Source organism: Eleutherodactylus coqui, chromosome 7 (genome assembly GCF_035609145.1).
Source record: "Eleutherodactylus coqui strain aEleCoq1 chromosome 7, aEleCoq1.hap1, whole genome shotgun sequence".
Lineage (NCBI taxonomy): Eukaryota > Metazoa > Chordata > Amphibia > Anura > Eleutherodactylidae > Eleutherodactylus > Eleutherodactylus coqui.
In genome coordinates, this window is record NC_089843.1 from 128,954,453 (window position 1) to 128,975,719 (window position 21,267).

The following is a 21,267-nucleotide window of genomic DNA, read 5'->3' on the forward strand; positions in this document are numbered from 1 at the left end:
AGGGGATCAATTTTCTGAAGGTCACCAAGAACCATTGTTTTTGATCATTCATATCTCGGAAACCATTGGGTGTAGGAAGATGTGCAAGGTGTCATTTTTTCATAATAATATGTAGATTTAGAACCGTGTTCCCTGTCCTCTTCACTCTGGGATTATTCCGATTGCTGAGTTAGAGTCAGGAAGAATTTTTTTTCCCTTAAGTGGGGAAAATTGGCTTCTACCCCACTGTTTGTTTTTTTTGCTGTCCCTTGGATCAACATTAGTGGGTAATAGGCTGAACTGGATGGACATGTGTCTTTTTTCGGCCTTACATACTATGTTGCTATGTAACAAAAGTCAATGTGCAAAGTATTAAATTGTTGTAAGCTGTCTGTCATTTACACAGAACATGTGAGAAAAATGACATTTCCTTTACAGCACTTATTATAAATCCTTGTCTTATGTAAGGATCACTAGACCCTTTGAAAAGTGACACTTCATGGACTTGCATACGAATGGCCACTCTTTTTAAACACTAATCAATGTTTGATTGCTGGGAAGGCTCACACTCTTCATTGTTTTCATAGTCCAGCAATGTTTCCTTAAAGGGAATCTATCATCTACTTTTAGCCCTATAAGCTAAGCTTATGAGCTGAAAGTAGGTGATCCACTGAGTCTGGGAACGTGTTATACTTAACTCCCACATCATTCCACCAGTGTGAGCAATGAAAGCCACTGTCAATACATGGAGCAGCGTGCTAAGTAGTCCGCCCGTACAGATTTTATAATGGATGGACTACTTAGCATGCCAGTGGTGGCTTTCAAGGCTCACACGGGAAGAACGATGGGGGAGGTAAGGATAACACATATCCACAGACTCAATGGACAATCTACTTTCAATCCATAAGCTTAGCTTGCTGGGCTAAAGATAGGTGACAGAGTCTCCCTAAAGGGGTTGTCCGGCCATAAACATTAGGTCTCATTACTTCTGTTTGCCCAATACAATGCACTTTGTAATATACATTGTGCATTGTAAATTAGGCAAACAGAAGTTATTCACTTACCTTTTGGACTGCCCCCCCCCCGTGTTGCTCCTCGGTTGCCATGGGTTCCGACAAGTCTCTTCTCCTCTTCTTGTCGGAATGACGGGGACAAGCTTCTCCAGCACAGCTCTGCGCATGTGCAGAACTTCAGCTGCTGGGAAGCTCAGTTCTGCCTGCAGGGGAGGCGTGGCTGCTGGCTCTTCATCTCCAAGGTAAGAATGAGTGGAGGGGCGGGCTCTCGTGGGGGGGGGAGGGAGGAGGGGGGAGGATGGATGGATGTGTGCAAGGGGGGGGGGTGCAGTGATGTGTGTGTGTGTGTGTGTGTTCGTGGTGTCTGGAGACCCGGCTGTCAGAAGTCCCGGGGGAAGGGGGGGGGTGGAGAGGGAGAGATGGATGGATGGATGTGTGCAAGGGGGGGGGGTGCAGTGATGTGTGTGTGTGTGTGCAGGGACCCGGCTGACAGAAGTCGGGGGGGGGTCATTGTGAGAGGGGTCGCTGTGGGAGGGGCACTATGAGGGCATGTGTGTGTGGGGAAATGTTTTGTTTTACTTTACTTTAGCAGGGTGGGGGGGGGCAGTAGGTAGCTTTGCAGTGGGGGGCTGCAGGAGAGTTCTCTCTCGGTTCTCCCCAGCCCCTCTCCATTCACTATACACTGTGCTGCGGTTTACACTCATGGTAGGATTTTATCGTGAACCATGACAGTCTCCCCTGGTCACAACCCCTCTGATTATAGTATGCAGCAGGGGGCGGGGCCTGGGCGGGGAGAGACTAGATCAGTTCAATAGAGGTGGGCGTGTCGTGGGCAGGGCTAGGACGTGAGCTGAGGGAAATCCTGCCTTTTCATGTCTCTTACTACCATCGAGAGCGTGCACACAGAAGAGGGAGAGCGCAGAGCATTGTGGGAAGGCAGCACAGAGGCGCCATCTTTGAAAGCTGCAGTGAAGATCAGAATCTAAGGTAAGAAACTGACATTGCAGCTGATCTGCCGGCCGGTTTGAGCCCCTGTATGCTGTCTGTTACTATCCTTACTGAAAGGAAAGCAGCAGCATTATAAAAATTTTTACCCTGTGTGGCCGGACAACCCCTTTAAGTCCCAGAAAAGGGACACTTCTAAGATGATGTTTCTAAATTTACAAATCCTGTCTGATTTAAGTCATTTTCTGTCAAAAAAACAAGAGTTTTCTATATAAAATCCTTCATTGTATTTTAACTGCTGTACAATTGTTGATAAACAATATGATATAACACCAAAGCAAAGACTACCATAATAAATTCAGCCAGTGATAATAAATATTCAGGTACAGGTAATTATCAGATTTAATAGCATTTTTCAGAGCGAGCCTTTACTTGACATGCAGAAAATACTATTACATTACCCTGCATAGATACATTGTTATGACATGCAATAACTACTTGAATATAAAGGGGATTAATAATTTAAAAGGTGTTAACAAATTAGGGCCATCATTAAAACTAGACTTTGAAGCACTCTGTAGAAAAATCAGTCCAAGATAGTGCTAAGCTCTTATGATAAAGAATTACTGCATTAATTCTGCAAAGTGAACTTATTGCTCCTATTCGTCTCCAAGGTCCCTGGAGCATTAAGAGACAGAAAGACTGATATGATCACTGTATTCCTCTGCACAACACCTCGCATATTTTCATCACCAGTTCACAGCTGTACTTGACTATGCCGAGAAAGGAAACAGATACGCACGTCATGCGTCTTTTGTTTTTCCTCTGTCTTCTGACGTGCAATTATTGTTTCTTTTGTCGTATCAAAAGAATGCAAGATAATCTAATGTTGTGATGACATCGTAATGTGCTTAGTTATGGACGGCGCTAGCTTGCTTTAGGCATCTTTAAAATTTAGGCTCAGACATCCTTTCTTAAATTCATCTTCAAGAAGTCCTGTGAGAACACAAATACAGTCCACCAATGCATTATCGGTTTACACCTTGTGAATGTAAATGGTTTATTTTCCATACTAAAATGTTAAGAATTCTACAAAACAATATTGCAGTTATCGACAGAAATTTATACCACATTGAAATACACATTTAGAGGGGTTTTAATCTGAATCAGTTTAGTTTCTCTAACTTAAAAACTATACGACATAAGTATTGCAGGTTTGTGACGCCAGATTCTCACTAACAATGTCTTTTAGTGCAGTTTTCTGACATATACAATAACTTCTCTGCTATATACTGTAACTGTTAGGCTTCATTCACACCTCATTTGGGACCTACATAAGGCATCCATGCTTGAAAAAAAATAGTATTTAGATATATACTATACAGTACCCATAGGATTCTGTAAGGCAGCTATAGTTGTACTTTTGACATACATCTGGCAGGTTTACATCTGGATTCCATTTATTGAAAGCATGGTGGACAATGCCGTGTTTTGATTCAGCTGATGGAAGACATTGCAAAATTTCCTGATGTTTTACATTATATACATTTTATAGTAATGTGGTCCACGCTGGCCACAGAGCCTCACAATACACATCGCTCAACGCATTATCGCAGGGGAGATTATAATATAGAGTAACATGTCCATTATAAAGTTGGAGTCTGATTGCACATGATCACACCACTGACAATAGATGATGGACACAACTCCCTTCCCTCTCCCAGTACAAGGACTCCAATCGGAGCATGCTCACAACACTTTCCACAGAAGTCAATGAATCATCCCCTGACTGAGCTTCTTTATGTTATTTGGATGCCAGAGAACAAATCTCTGAATCTGCTACTCACAACGCAAAGAAGAAGCAAGAGTAAGATGGCTACCCCCCACCCCACCCACCCACCCACCCCTCTCGCACTTCAGTTTCTCTTCTCTTTTACAATGGCTGATGACCTTCTATGTAACCAGTTTTGAGGGCTGCATCCTAATATTAGTTAAGATTTGGCTTACTTCCTCCCTGTTTGGTTGGTTTAAATAAAGAATTAGAAATAAGATGGCTACTCCATTATCATGGCAGGAAAATAGAAGAAAAAAATCTACAATCAGACAGTAAAAATACATTAGAAAGAAAGACCGTATTATCAATTGGTAAAAAATTCATATAGGTGACATAATTCTAAATGATCATGGAAACAGTTAAGTATTTGCAGTGCATAATGTATATCCGCTGTAGATATGAAGCAAAATTCAAGACCAAATTTGCACAATGTGGATTTTTCCATGGATTCTGTGTAAACCTGTGGCAAAATCCACAGCAGCAAATATCTGCCAGGTCTGCCTTTACCCTTAAAGTTGTAGAATGCGGCTTCAGATCTCAGGTGCTTTAATACAAGCATTTGAGCAAAGTGAAATGCATTGTGAAGGCCATTCATAAATATTCATTTATAAGTGTTCTCAAAATGTCTCCTAATGTTTAGCAATTTGCAGGCAGTTTAACAGCTTCCAGAACCTCCTTCTATGAATATTGTTCTAGTCTACGTGGTTTTGCTCTCCTATAATGTAATTGGAACGTTACTATTTTCCAGCTTCAAAAACAGCAGTAATTAAAAATCTAAATACATCTAAAGGCTATTTGTTTGCCACAATAAAAGAAGTTCATTTTTTTGTGTACAAAAGGGAGGCTTTGATAAATAACCTCTTCAGATTTTATTTTATATCTCCTTGCAAATCATGTTCAGTGTTTAACCACTAAGCAACAAACCATTAATTCAAATGACAGCCGTGTTCTAGAGTCCACCCAGGCAACTAATTGCAAAAGTATCTCAAAAGTGATATATAGACTGCAACATTTCTATACACAGTGGCATAACCACCACACTGGTATAAATGTAGAGAACAACTACTATATGATTTGTCAACTTTGTATACTTTTCTTTAAAAAAAACAAAAAAACATACTACTTCTTTTCATTTACTACCCTGGGACATAATATTCTGTAAATCCAAGTTCCAGCTAGTTCTTATCAAAAGGTTTTTTTTCCGCTCATGTTTGACAAATAGTAGTATATATCAAAAGGTTTTCAGTATGCAAGTAATTGTCTTAAGGTACAAGGTAAAAAAGTAAAAATCTCCCTCTAATACATCACACATGGCATTGGGTCAAATTCTGTTAAAATTGGGAGTGGCACTCCTCCATGTCACATTCTGGAGGGAGAATTACCTTGTACGGCCAGCCATAGCTTAATCCTAAACAGAAAAATCCACCAGGATTAGGTTAATATGTGCTGTAATGTGCCTAGGGCTAAAAGGAAGTGGTGTGTCAACAACCCTCCAGCTAAAGTAGGCTCCATAGGCAAGGAATAATAATTGCACAATATAAATCATTGTTTTAAAAGTTTTCGTGAGAAGCATTACAGTACAAAAGTAAGAGTAATCAGAATGCCCTAAAACAGGATATATATTCAACATGAGAATGTATAAAACATATTCAGGATAATTGTAATTTTTGTAATAAAAACACCACTTTTCCAGCCATTTTGACACCACATTGCCAGTCTAGAACAAGGCAGACATAGACTTGTATCAAAAGACCTTCTAGCTTTGTTAGCACTATATGAAACATGTCAAAATAAGTGGTTTTAGCAAGAGAACACTACCACATTATTAAATATTTTTAACATTGTATTCATTGCTAAAACAATCAGTTACTGAATTGAGACAGAGACCCTTAAACAACATGGATACTATGGTTCTGATGTCAACTGAGAAGCCACAATAATCTAGAGAGTGTAGCTAGCAGAGAAATACAGAGAAGGTAAAGTGACTGTCTTGTAGTGTAGGACATTTCCTCTGTTTGTAGTCCTATAATTGTAGTCACATACTTTCCTGTTTCTTCTCAATCTGGCCCAACCACCATGATGACGTCTTCCAGCCATGACTTTTTTCTGCTGAGGTTGCTAGACAGAAATCTTTGGCCCCTTGCTTTTCCAGAACATATCTACCTTCTCCCAATCTACACAAACTCTTCATGCTTCATCCAACTGTAACAACTCATTTGTTGGCTACCGCAAGACTCTTCCTGCCCACAGTATTATTGCTAACCCCAGTAGTGTCCCTACTGTGCTGATCAGTGTTGTGAAATATTGTACTGTAGATAAAATTTTATATTGCACCACCCTTTACTTCTACAGTTACTATAAATCCAGAGAAGAAAGGTCCGACAGCAGCACAAATTGTAAACCCCAATCAGGGGCTGGGCATAAAATATGCAATAGCCGAAATAGTAAGTGGCCGGATCCTTGTCACTACGAAGCTTGACAAAGGCCAGCACGGCCGAAACGTTGCTTGCTTGTTCATATGTGATGGGGAAATAAAATTTTGGATTCTGAATTTGCACCTTGGATGCTGCCGAAGCCTTATTTTCTGCAATACAGTTACTATAAATGATGTTCCACCAAAAAGACCACTAGCCCACTAATATGGGGGTTAACACACATAATATGAGGGCATCTTGGACTAGCACACTAAGATGGAGGTGACTCAAAAATTTATATTTACACAGGATTTTTTTTTATTTTTAGGTGAAACGTTTACATTTTCTTCCAGTAATCCAAAATCAAGATGACCACCCTGTATTTGTGCTTACGTAAGAAAATGTAAATAAGTACATTTTCAGGACAGCACTTCACAATATGTTGGCATTGTATAAATAAGTAATAAGTAGATCTAGGAGTATTCACAATAGCAGAAGATGAGTGTCTGATCTTACGGTAGGCTGTGACCTGTCAACTCAAGTGATTGTATAAGTGAAAGACGTGGTGAAAGGTTATGAATTCACACATGAAGCCACAAACTAAGAAGAGTCATAAAAACAACTGAACTGTTTTCCATTGCCAAGGAACCATTTACAATATTCAATTAATCTGAAAATCACAGCTAGATTTTAATATATATTGGGAAGGGGTATTTTGCCTTCATCTTGGTCGAATTCCTAGCTCTAATAGAAGTTAACTTTTAAGAACACTTTATATTTTCAGCTTATAAAACTATGTTAAATGCACATAAATATGAACTAGTGGATGAAATTCACCAATGTATTTCATCCTTCTTTAATAAACGCAAACTCAGCATAAGATGTAGTTTTTTCCTGTTTTAAAGATCAAGCACATTGTTTGTAGCACTAACATATATTTGTAGATACAGAAATATATTATGTTGTTTGTAATGTGTTGCCTGCAAGTATTTCTGTACAAGATGTCCTGCTGTTTTTGAGCCTTTGTTTTCATACATTTCTTCACTTAGTTCAATCCAGCAGTCCTGTTCTCCGAGTTGCTGAAATGGAATTATAATAACAAAGGCAAGAGAAAAAGCTTCAGAACTTGAGATAACCTCAGGAATTTACTTAATTTGTAACCGTGTATCTTATTATTAAATACAAAACAACTACAGTAAAAAAAATGTCAGTCATTCATAAAATAACCATGATATTCTAGACTATTGGTTGTCTGAAATACCCAATCAGAATGTGACTTGTGGGCTTACAACCTCCAAATAAGTCTTCTAAAGTCATTTCCTACTGTTCTCTAGTAGTTTTACAGTATTCCTGGTACTGGTGCCATTTCTGGTGCCTTCATTTCGGCATTTTGACCTTGAAAATTGTATACTTCTGGATAAATGTAGAAAATTCTACCAAAAAACCAATATACTGTGGATGTAATATTTATTACAGCAGTTGGGTGGACTCAGTTGCATGTAGTCGTCATAGTTTTCTTTTGGATCTAAGTCTATTAGCTGACAGCAGAAGTCTTCAAAATTGGAAAAATCTAATTTAAAATTAACTTTCCATTACGCAATTATTACATAAAAATGGGAAATCTCTTTAATCATAGATGGTGTGCTTATATTATAATTGTTATTCTGTTATAGGGCGATCCAAATGGCAGGATCCCTACCAGTTGTCAAGGATTGGTGGGGTTTCAGCAACCATACTTTCATTGTACATATTCTTATGTTGTATCCTAGTGATAAGCCATAACAGTACATGATGAGAGTACCATTTAAAGTACAGTATTGAGTTTGAAGGTGGAGTTAATAAATGACTTCTCATTGTACATGTCAGGTTCTTCTTACCTATTTTGTACCTAAATTAGTTCACAATAATTTGATCAATATTTTGTAATAGTGTAGAATTTAGATAGATCAAGCCTTTCTTACTACCCAGTAATTGAAAAGCAGTAGCCATAAGAGAAATTCTGAATTGTAGAAAGCTAAGTCAGGTATACATGGAAACCAAGGGCAATGTGTACATCTCAGTGCTGCGTGATGTTGTCTCAGTTCAAGTTAAGTTTTACTGTCAGGTTTCATTTGTGCTGTTTCACTGAAACCCCTTCTGTCCCTGATCAATGAGCCATTTAGTGGCATTCTGTATATAGAATTGCTATTATGAAGATCTTATTGTATTTTAACAAACCTTCTTGCCATTGGAGATTTCTAGTGAGCCAGCTTAGCACCTGTTATATAAATGAGGGCTTAGTTTGTGTATTGCATCTAAAAGTCATTCCAAAGCCTTCATTTCACTGCATCACATCTACACAGATCTCTATTGATTTTCTCTCCAACTGTTTTTGGCAATTATATTTATTTGAGGGATTTGCATCAAAATTGCAAATAATAGGATGTTCAAGTGTTCTTATAGTAACACATGAGTCTAATATATCCTCTGATACAAAAATCAATGACATCAGGTTGTTGCTTGCTATTTAAAAATAGCTTGGGAATAGAATCTTACATGTGTATTCGTATAAAACTAAAGCTCTCCAAATTATTTATATGTAAAGTGTAGACCAAAGGTATTTGTGCTCTTTGTAGTTTTTTTTTTAAATTTCTTAAAGGGTTAATCCACATTACCTTTTTGACTTGTCACAGTGACATGTCAGAAGATGCATTGGTGGGGCTTTCGAACTCTGCACCCTTGAACTTCTACAGAGGTGGGTGGAGATTCCTGCAACTGGAAATTCTCATTTCAAACACAACTGCAACAATTTATTAATTTTTGTGGGTCGAAGCTCTATATATGTGACATATCAAATTACATTTTTAAGGTGTATTTCTCTTTTAAGACTACATCATGGAGGTTTATACAATTTGTCATAGGAAGCACACCTCTTTTTATTAAGTCAATATAGAGAGTACTAGTTCCTCCCACTAGTACTGTCTCAATGGGTCAGATTTACTATTGAAAATGTGCCAGCTGCCTGGGGCAATTTAAGACAGAAAACTGGCTTACATGTTGTGCACCATATTTATGATGTTTTAAATCACTTTTCTTTACCATGGCAAAAAAGGGGTATGGTTTCGTGGAGAAGGAAGTGTGCTGTCATGGAAAGGGGCATTCCCTAAAAACGCCGTCACAGGCTAAAAATTGCACCAGCATTTGACACAAAAATTGCCACGAGTTAAGCCAACTAATTGGTGATATAATGTAAGATAAATGTGTCTAAAGATGCACCAAGTTTATCATCCTTCGTGGGTCATTTGATTTCTATCTAAAGATAAAGATGACTACATTACTAAATTAGAAATTACAGCAGTAACCAAAGTTTCATTTAATTACAGCTATATTGACATTTTTTAATGGGTTGGTCATTTTGCAAATGTAATAACAGGAAGTACAGCTATATTGATTGTTACTAGAGATGAGCGAGCATACAGGATAAGTGCCTTATTCGAGTACCTGCCCGCTCGTCTCTAAGGATTCGGGTTCCGGCGGGGAGCAGCGAAGGAGAGCAGGGATGAACGGAGGGGAGATCTCTCTCTCCCTCTCTCCCCCCCCGGTCCCCCCTGCTCACCGCCGCAACTCACCTGTCACCCGCGCCAGCAGCCGAATCTTTAGAGACAAGCGGGCAAGTACTCGAATAAGGCACTACTCGCTCGAGTAGTTTGCCTTATCAAGTATGCTCGCTCATCTCTAATTGTCACCTTTAAATTATTTTCTCTGAAACTCATGTTTGTACTTGGCTTCTAATAAACTAATGCAAAAGTGAAAACCAATATGGCTGCATTTCCTGTTATCATTTTCACCAAAATAGTTGCCAAAACTAAATAGGAAAATATCTTGGTATGCAAAAGAAACATAATTAACAAATTTTAATGTCTTCTCTATCATCTAATAAATGATGATTTTTATGTTAAGGTGCAATATCTGCCAGTTATGTGTGGGGGAAATGGCATACTCATTTATCTTCTGTATGAACCATTTTTCTGTATAAGGAGTCCTAGGAGAGGCCATCATACTGTTATATTTGTTTACCAATAGAGGCATAGAGATGTCATCAAATACCAGGCACTGATATATTAAATAAATAATCAAATATCAGGACTTTCTAGTTGGGGATAAAATCAGGGGCGATTTGTGATGCGCTTGGCTTCCCAAAAAAGTTACATTTAACCTTTTACTGCAAGAGTTGACCCTCAAATGATACAAGTTAGAGTTACCTTATGTGACAGGCACCAGTACAGTTGAAATAATTTAGATTTCTAAAGATGTTCCACCACCATATGATTCACAAAATAATGTAACGGCTCATCAGCAGTAGACAAGCTCAGGTCATGTTTTGTGATGAGCAACTCTCTCTCTCAGACAGATGTGGAGGAAAATGCTCTGTCTTTGAATATTAGATCACCAACAGCTGTCAAGTACATTGAATTTAAAAGTTGGATTTTTCAGCTTGGGTGATGAACATGCAGGTCATGATGCAGCCATTACTGCCTTTGAGAAACTTTTTCCTAGTTCGTAGATTTGTGTAGAAATAAATGAAGGAATTTTAGGTGTTAGCTATGATTAGCAGTGACTTATAAAAAATGCTTCTGTAACTTTTCAGCTAGATTTGCTATTGTCTATTTATCCTATCACCAGGTACGTTACATAGACCTAACAGATGTGTCCTTCCTTACCATTGCTTTTGGTTGGATATGTTCAGCTATGTGTATTACAAGATAACCTGCTTTATAAAACAACACGATTCCACAAAGGTCTGCCATGAGAACTCTATCCTATATGTGTTTATTGTGGTCTCCCAGCGGTTGTGCTGTGGACGGCAGAATTTAAGGGGTTTGCTAGCATGTGGTGGTATTATATTGAATTGGGTTTGCAGTCCTTAAGAAAATTTGAACTAAGGTACTGGTGGATAGATCTGTTTGCGTCTGTCAGCCTGTCTTTTATACAAGGGCAATGTGCATTACATGCTGGACTTTCAAAAGAATGGCCGATTGTGTAATGCACTAAGAGGCCAGGTGTGCCAAAGCAGGAGGAGTTTTAAAGAGAATCTGTCAACTATTCTGACCCTGCAAAACAGCTGAAAGTGATAGGAAGGAGCCATGGACAATGATTTTAAATACTCTTGAAGATTTATTAGCAACACTGTGAAAAATAACTTTTAATCCAGCTTGTGCCACTCCCACAAGTACCCAGAGGATGATCCTTCAGCTCTCCAGTGACATGCTCCACAACCCATGCTTGTGCTCTGCTGAGTGATGGCTGTACAGTCTGAATGGGAGACCACTACAGCTGTCACTCAGAGATTAAAGGGGTTGTCCCGCGGCGAAATCCAAATTTTTTTTTTAACTTACCCCCGCATTCTGCCCTGTTAAAATCAATTCCGTTAGTTATTTAAAAAAAAAAATCACTTACCTGCATCCCTGTTCATGCAGCATCTTCTTTTCTTCTTTTAAAGATGGCTGCCGGTCCTTTCCCAATGATGCACCGCGGTTTTCTCCCATGGTGCACTGCGGGTCTTCTCCCATGGTGCACCATGTCTTCTCCTTCCTTGCGTTCCACTGCCGATACAGCCACCTAATTGGCTGATCGACACCACGTGACGGGGCGGAGCTACGAAGACGACGCGCAGACCAGCTCTCCGGCACGAGCACACAGCAGAAGACTGGACTGCACAAGCGCGCCTAAAGAAGCAAGAAGACACCGAAATTAGACTGCTCCATGGAGACGGGGACGCCAGCACCGGAGGGGGTAAGTGAATAACTTCTGTATGGCTCATATTTAATGCACGATGTATATTACAAAGTGCATTAATATGGCCATACAGAAGTGCTTAACCCCACTTGCTTTCGCGGGACAACCCCTTTAACGTGTTTGCATTGTGTAATGTGCACATAGCCTTATAGAAAAATGCACGAATGCTGCAAGTTGAGTACTTGGGTGGAGATCAAAAACCAAATATCATGAAAAACATAAAACAAACTTACTATGATTCTGGACAAAAAAAGTTTTTTTAAAAAGTAGAGTTGTTGAAAGAAGCCTTTTCAGTAAATCTTTGACATGGTGATTGTACTGTACTTGTCAGGGCGCCATTGGCGACACTAGATGACTTAAGACAATGCATCTCCGATGCGAGGGAATAGATAACAGAATATGTAAATGCATCTGGTTAGAACTGGACTACAGACTTGACATCTGCAGTGTCACCAACAGCGCTCACATCAAACATCTGTAAGGTATATTAAACACAAAAAGAGTTCTTCTATCTTTTCATGTCATTCTGGTTGTAGTCAATTCACATATCAATAAATTGGCTTTACTTTTGCACCATTTTTTTTGAATCAGCTTGTGGTTTTTTAACGCTAAATTTCTAACACTCATTTTCTCCTGGCACTTATCAAGTCCTGTATAGAAACTTAAGAGAGATAAGCCAGAATAATGTTATACTAGATCTCCAGCCATGTTCTTTGAGTCTCATGTAGACAACTCCTTTTTAAATAGAAGCTGGAGCAACTGATCCCGTAAGTCCAGCTTTTCTAACCCATGTGGACCAGCTGTTATCACCAGGAGTAGCCACATATCGCCATACATTTTCCTGTAGGAACCATTCCAGGGGTCATGTAGTACTACATGCTATATGTTAAAACGAATGGCTGACTTTAACAGGTCTGATTAAGACATAAAGGGGTGCTTTCATAAGACAACAGCTTTAAATGATTATATTATCAAGTACTAGCAAGAGTGATCAAGCAGATATCCTGTGCTATAGGCAAGGGACTTCTATAGATCCATATATGGCCAGTTCCATATAAAGTGAAATTATACTTTAAGCTGTTCAAAGATGTAAAGTAAATTATAATTTTTGAATACTAAGTATGGCTGACTCACTGAAAAAGATACTTTGCCTTGGGCTCCAGCATAGCTAGCTCATTACCTCGATTTAAATTGATGTAAACATATATTTAATACATTTTTAGCACCATTGTATTGTATATTTCAGTTGTTTTGGCTAGGTTAACGGAGATAAGTTCAAATTCTGACGGTGCCTAGCTTATATAGCTAATGGAATAGTAGCCTGCAGGATTTGCTTATATATGTAACATAATGTAATCAGTGCTTGTGATGATATTTAAAAGTAATAGCTCCAGCTTTACTCAGCAACATATAATTCAGCAAGATAAAGCCTTATAACAGAATCCTCTGTAGACTACACTAATGTTTTCCATTTCCCCTTTTTATACTCTGAACCAAAAGAGCATGCCGCTGCATGGCCGGGGCGCATTTATACACAGCAAAATATGTTTATAGCAGAAAACGCTGAAAATCAACTTGTTTAAGGGCAGAGCCATCGTCCGCATGGACAGGCAAGCTGAGCTTAGGGCAAACCAATGGCTTGCATCTATATTAATTAACAAGTGGATGGAATAGAAAGGTAACCTCTGTGATTGTCACCAAAGGGCCCACATAAACTTTCAGCTGTGTTGTTTTAAGATATAAGAAAGTTTAGCAGTTATGGAAATATATTAACACCAGCATTTACTGCCCCATTAGATCTTCATGGTATTTTTTTGCACTTCAAAAAAGTGTATTTTAGCCCCACTTTTCTTTTCCACCGCAGCAGTAACCGACCTTGGTAATCCCTATGACAGATCTGTTATTGTATACCCTCTTTGCCAGGCCTAAGTCCTGCTTGTCATTTCTGACAACCATAGCAATTATGCATTTCAGCCTCTTACCCGTACAATAGAGATCAGCACCAACCTCTAACCAGTTCATGGACTTCAGTGCAGATTGTATCCATAATATTTCATATGGCCCAAGATAGGCTGGCCGTTTCCTAATAACTATATATTCTACAGTGGGTGGTACAATGTTTGCAGTTATATTCACACCTTGATATCCAGCTGAAAATTTTCATGATCTGCTAGAACAATTTTAGGAGAAATAGAAAGCTTTGACAGCCGTGCTTAAAATATCTAACCCTAATAACAATAATTTATCTTGTGTCTTTGCAGTCAGCTTGGCTCCTATCGAAGCTGATTCATCAAAAGTTTGCGGAAATGGAGAAAAACTTGAAACTGCCTTAAAAAATTCTGAGTGAGCGAATGGTTTCTGAGGAAGAATTTGTAACCCCTTCATAAACACAGTTGATCTTATTATTTTACCAGTGTATTCTTATGTAATTAATGGTCTTGTAAGCTGTATAGCTTATAAATTATACTATTTAGTCAAAGTCAGTTTACAATAGAAACCTTTTGCTTGCTATTAAATGTAAACATTAGAGATGAGCGAGCAGGCTCGTTTACGGCTTATGCTCGTGCAAGCATCGGTCTTCTCGAGTAACTGCTTACTTGTCTGAGCAAATGCAGGGGGGAGAGTGAGAGAGATCTCTCTCTCTCTCACCCCAGCCGCTCCCGCGCATTTGCTCGGACGAGTAATCAGTTACTCAAGAAGACCAATGCTTACTCGAGCATCAACCTTAAACGAGCCTGCTCGCTCATCTCTAGTAAACCTATATGCCAGGAGCTTTATCCTTCAAATATATTAATCATAGTGCACAGAGACAATGTGCACCGAGTCTTAGCCAGACCCTTTATTTTTTTTATTCTGATGTCACGGTCAAGTCCACTTTTTAAGCATCTCCACACTTTGTCTACACTGGTCATGTGTTGCTTTTTGCCCATGCCACATTATGCTCTGGATAGTCACACTTCCATGCCTATATACGCCCTCCTGTCTTCTGGTTTCTACTGCATATGTCCAAAATCCCCTGTTTGAGGCATGTTCAATACATGTGTCTTACAATTGGTGTCATTTAGTTTCTATTAGCCATTAGTTTTGTTAGCCATTAAAAGGTATCATATCTACAAGATTACATTGTTTCTCTTGCTGGGAACAATCACATTTTAGTTTCTATTGCACAGGCGCCAATTTCCCTGCTCAGCGCTTGCACAGGAGAAGCAGTGCATTGTGTAGTAAAGGCAATCTTTTAATACAAGATGTATTTAAATTCTAAGGTCTCCTAATTTTTTTTTCGGGAGTAGTAGCAGATAGAAACATGGGACACATTATAGAAGAATTTTTTGAGATTGAGTAAGAAAGAAGGCAGCATCGTCTAGTGCACATTACCCATGTCACAGTGGCTGGAGTTAAAAGCGTTTTCATTACCTAAAATGGCAATGTTCATGTTCCAAGAACAGCATGTAATCGTCCATTTTCTTGCGCGGAATGACACCCATCAACTTTCATCGTCAGTTGCGTGAGACATGAGGACATGGATGTGAAAAAATGTGCGTTTGTGAGTGCAACAGTTCAAAGAAGGCTAAACATCATAAGAGAATGAACCAAAGGAACCTAGGCCATGCACCAGCCAGTCCAACAACATGATTGCACAAGAGGAACATGTGGTTATGGAGAATCGCCAATTGACTGTGGAAGAGATTGCTTGGAAAGTCAGCATTTCTGTAGAATCTGTGCATACCATCCTACGTGAAAACCTGAAGATGCGCAACGTTTCCTACAGGTGGGTGCCTGCTCATTGGGCGGCCCTTTCAGGGTTTTTTTCATGCTAGCAACTTTAAAGTGACTTTTCATGCTCCCTACTCACCTGACTTTGCACTGAGCGATTCTTGGCATTGAAGGATGCTATCTGTGATCACTGTTTTCCAGTCGTGCAGCTCATGCATCAGCGATTTTCCAGCAGGCAAAAGAGACTCCTAAAAAAGCATTCACAATGGCCATGCAATCATGACGTGGCTCAAAAAACAACATAGAAAACTGTGAATGTCACCTAGTGTTTTTTGACTTTTATAACACCTTTCAGAATCGGTCTTTCCAAAATCAAAGTAAGGCTACAAACACAAGGGAAAGCATGATATCGGGCCGAGAAACTTGACTCAATATCGCAGTCACCAATGGGCATTTTTACACCAATACAAGGTATTTTTCAGTCAAAAATGCCTCCGATCACTTATATAAAGTAGTGATTCTCCAGCACGGCTTTCAGGCGCATTAGAGGATCGGCAAGTGTTTCCCATTGTTTTCAATAGCAAATATTCATTGTTTTCAATGGGAAACATCGCATTGTGTGCAATGTGTTTTACTGTCCCATTGAGAACAATGGGTGATGCATTCCAAGGAGCATGAAAAGATGGGACATTCAGCAATTTTTCCACTGCATTGCTCATTTATATGACTCTATTTAAAAGTATTGGAGTTCATATTCTCACGAGTTTTGTGCGTCTTGAAATGCACCAAACTCGTGCGAGATTCTCTGCCGTGTGAAACCGGTTTAAGTCTATTTAATGAACTTCATGACCACTCTGTAAATTATCAGAAAATATGTGCTGTAGAGAAATTCAGAAATGCAAAACTAGCAGTTGTCCATGAAAGAAGCAGCAGACCACATGCAGCCTGATCATTATCTCTCTACGACTCACGCACTTGCCGCAAACTCAGAGAACAGAAACAAGAGAACAGAGAGGATAATGAAATGGAAAAATGGGAATTATGTGAATAGCACAATAAGGATACAGTAAAGTATCTAATCCATGTTAATCTACTGCTTGCTGAGCTACACAGGCTCTTGTACTCTAGATTTGTAGCCAATGAGTCACCCAGATTTTACAAACCATCACTGAAAAAAGGATCACATCTATCTGAGAATCACAGAAAAAGACAGTATTTACTGGTATAAATTTTGTCAAGATTTGACTGATTTTTGATTTGTCTGTGATGTTTATGTAGAGACTCGGAAGACATGAGGACCCTTAACGCTGCTAGTAAGCTTGTGTATTTTGGCCAAAATATCAACGAATACCCCATGTTTACCCCATTATTACTTTTGCAGAAACAGTCTGGCCCTGAGGTGCTGGGGAAGCCCAGGGTATCCGTGCTTTGTGTGATACAATTAGAAGGTGCAGGACAGCCACCCTGATCTAATAGTATGAGCGTGACTAATGGGCCTGCATGGTGCACTACACGTTTCTGTGCGACTGGCAACTTATACAAGCCTTATCTATATACAGGTATAATACTAGACAGCTACTCCACACAAATCACCAATGAATGGTGGATGTGTTAGTGGTTATTCATCAGTATTTTGCATCTATGCAAATATCCCCCGTAGAGCATTTTGCTTCTTCTGCGTGATGCTGGGAACTGGTATTTGCTCCTGGACTTGGATCTTTGTATTACTAAGTATGGCTTTTTTCTGTGACTTTTAGATCACTCTGATTTGTTTTAACATCATGTAGTTGTGTGGCTGCCATTTCTAAAATGCTTTTACTGAATCTTGTCAATATTTGTCTGCAATTCATTAAAAACAACTGAGCATCTTGAGACTAAGTTGTTTTTATTTAGGACTTACATTTTCAGTGCAGACTTGTAAGTTTATTAATTTATGTGCTTTTGGATAGATATTCACTTTAAGTATACATTTTAGGTGGATGTTGTATATAAAAAATTAAGTATCAGACAGAAATATTCAAAACTTACAGAATTTTATGGACAAAATACTACTCAGGAAAACAGGGTCTTACATATGAAAACTGGTGCAAATGAAATGTGAGACTTCTGCCAATATTAAATATTTAGATAAATGTATTTATTCATCTTCTAACCTGCCTGCACAATTCATTTCATTCGTTCTAAGTATATTATAGTGTGAAGGGAAAAAGTAATAATAATCACCTTTATTTTTATAGCACATGCATATTACGCAGCATTTATATCACTTGATATTGTTTTCTGTCCCCATCGGGGCTCATAACCTATCTGTATGTTTTTGGAGTGGAGGGGGAAAGGATTTTGTTTCAGTCATGTAGCTTTTTGAAGTAGAATCTCTACAGAAACAAAACATATTGCCAAATATTAAATAAAATTGCTATTATTCTCTACAAATAGTTATGCTATACAGAACACCAATAGAAATTCCTATAACAAAAGCCTGAGTCCTTTCATTAAAAACACCTTCAGAATATTCCCTCATTTATATTTTTTTTTAGGTTCTGTTCACATTACCACTTTTTACAGCAAGAATTAAGGCCCATTTACATGGAACGATGATTGCTCAAAATTTGCTCAAATGACAGTTTGACAGTTTTGAGTGATCATCTTTGCATAACTCTAAGTAGCTAATTAGCTAATAAAGAGTTAATGCAAATGGAGCAGGATACCACTGCAATATCTCCGAGAACAATGCAGGTGTTTTGCATATGCAAACAGCTGCTTTGTTCTCTGTGTTTTCAGCTGGTGTCCTGCTGAGAACTGCCAGTGGGATACCAGCTGAAAGAATACTATCAGCACTGCCTACTCAGATATCAGCATGCGGCGCTGATAAGGCTCATTGCTCATTTCTAGCTTGCTAGAAATGAGCGATGAACGAACAGTGCTCGAAAACTGCACGATGGCCACACGTTTTGACACATCGGTTATCGAAAAGATGTCTTTTGAGCGATAATCGTTGTGTCTGAATGGGTCTTAAGACAACATGCACCAATATTCTAGCTGTTAAAATGGAGAAAATCTTGACAAAACATCAAAAGAACCTAATTGTAAGACAATAGAGTCCATTGATCACCTTTTGGATCCTTTGTACAGCAGATCCAGCACATCGCAATGGCTTCTGCTATAAATGGATGCCATGACAATAGTGTGAACAGAGTCTTAAAAAGTAATAATTAGGCTGCATGCATATGGGCAGATCGGATTTTGCATGCGGAATCCGGCCCTGGCAGCAGCGGCATCCGCATGTACCTGCTTTCTCTTCTCTGTATTGCGCATGGTCCGCACGAAGAGCCGTCGGACATGCGCAGTACAGATTTATTTTTAAAAACTCCTGCTTTTCCCACGTCATTGCTATTATATTTGAAGTTGAACTGAGCATTTGGGTTGATAAAATACACTCTAGTTTATGAGCAAATGTTTTTCAATGATTTTTTTTATTTCTACCTTTTAGGCCTCGGTCACACGACCGTTTTTTGCCGCGATTTGCGGATCGCATGACGGATGCGCATCCGCAAATCGCGTGACCAGGGCCGTAAAATCGCCGAAAAATCTGAAGCTAGCAGCATTTTCGGCGAAACGGGCAGACACGAGGAATCGCAGATCATGCCTATCTGCGATCTGCGATTCCTTGTGTTTTATATATGCGCTCAATGGGGCCGGCGGCAGCAGCGCCAACCCCATTGAGAGCATATACTACAAAGATCATTCTCCTCTGCCACAGCTGTAACAGCTGTGGCAGAGAAGAATGATGTTCGCCCATTGAATTCAATGGAGCCGGCAATACAGCCGGCTCCATTGAAAGCAATGGGCTGCTGGCGAGCACGGGATGAATTTTCGGGAAGGGCTTAAAAATATAAGCCCTTCCCTGCAAATCATCCTAAAATGTGTAAAAATAAAAAATATATATATACTCACCTTGTTCCTGCAGCCGGAGTTCAGCCACGGCCGGTCGGCAGTTCTCCTGAACTGCTCTGTGTAGTATTCAGCAGCCGGGGATTTAAAATCCCCGCCTGCTGAATGGGCTAAATTGGCTCAGCGAAGGGACCAATCAGGGGCAGCTCTCAGCTGTCATTCAATAGCTGAGAGCTGCCCCTGATTGGTCCTTGCGCTGAGCCAATCAGAGGCAGCACTCACTCACCCATTCATGAATGGGTGAGTGAGAGCTGCCTCTGATTGGTGAGGGCTGTGACCAATCAGAGGCAGCCCATTCAGCAGGCGGGGATTTTAAATCCCCGGCTGCTGAATACTACACATAGCAGTTCAGGAGAACTGCCGGCCGGCCGCGGCTGAGCTCCGGCTGCAGGGACAAGGTGAGTATGTATATATATAATTTTTTATTTTATTTTATTATTTTTTTACACATTTTAGGATGGTTTTCAGGGAAGGGCTTATATTTTTAAGCCCCTCCCGAAAATTCATCCCGCGCTCACCGGCAGCCCATTGCTTTCAATGGAGCCGGCTGTATTGCCGGCTCCATTGAATTCAATGGGCGAACATCATCTCTGCCACAGCTATTACAGCTGTGGCAGAGGAGAATGATCTTTGTAGTATATGTTCTCAATGGGGTCGGCGCTGCTGCCGCCGGCCCCATTGAGCGCATATATAGAACACAAGGAATCGCAGATCACAGATAGGCGCGATCTGCGATTCCTCGTGTCCTATAATTTATCGGACATCCGCATAAAAAGCGGCCATGTGACCGATCCCATTGCGAAGCAATGGTTCTAAATATGTGCAGATCGCATGCGGAAATCGCGCGAAAAAATGCCGGTCTGACCGAGGCCTTACAGTGGGAGTTAAAGGGGTTGTCTCGCGAAAGCAAGTGGGGTTAAGTACTTCTGTATGGCCATATTAATGCACTTTGTAATATACATCGTGCATTAAATATGAGCCATACAGAAGTTATTCACTTACCTGTTCCGTTGCTGGCGTCCCCGTCTCCATGGCTCCGTCTAATTTCGGTGTCTTCTTGCTTTTTTAGACGCGCTTGCGCAGATGGGTCTTCTCCCTTCGGCTCGGCAGCAGCGATGTTTTGGCTCCGCCCCCTTGTAGCGTCATCGCGTAGCTCCGCCCCCGTCACATGTGCCGATTCCAGCCAATCAGGAGGCTGGAATCGGCACATGTGACCGGGGCGGAGCTACGCAATGACGCGTACAGGGGGCGGAGCCAAAACGCCGCTGCTGCCAAACGGAGCCGAAGGGAAAAGACCCATCTGCGCAAGCGCGTCTAAAAAAGCTAGAAGACACCGAAATTAGACGGAGCCATGGAGATGGGGACGCCAGCAACGGAGCAGGTAAGCGAATAACTTCTGTATGGCTCATATTTAATGCACGATGTATATTACAAAGTGCATTAATATGGCCATACAGAAGTACTTAACCCCACTTGCTTTCGCGAGACAACCCCTTTAATTCTTTGTGATTTTGTATATTGCCCAATATTTTTTTTCAAGTTGTATGTAATACAATATATATCCTTCTTTTTCATCCCTTAAATTATCATTATTTTACTAATCTGAGTAGCAAATGACAACTATTAGGCTGTTCATTCAAAT

At 39.9% G+C, this 21,267-nt stretch overlaps 1 protein-coding gene across 1 annotated transcript in view; it reads left to right on the plus strand.

The window, feature by feature from the left end:
- The window catches only part of TTC29 (tetratricopeptide repeat domain 29), a 241,312-nt gene extending 226,677 nt beyond the window's left edge, over positions 1-14,635 (plus strand). The window contains exon 10 of the mRNA XM_066573669.1: positions 14,222-14,635. Within this exon, the coding sequence (XP_066429766.1) occupies positions 14,222-14,293 (72 nt within the window). The 3' untranslated portion in view covers positions 14,294-14,635. The remainder of the gene's footprint in view (positions 1-14,221) is intronic.
- Positions 14,636-21,267: the final 6,632 nt, after the last annotated feature.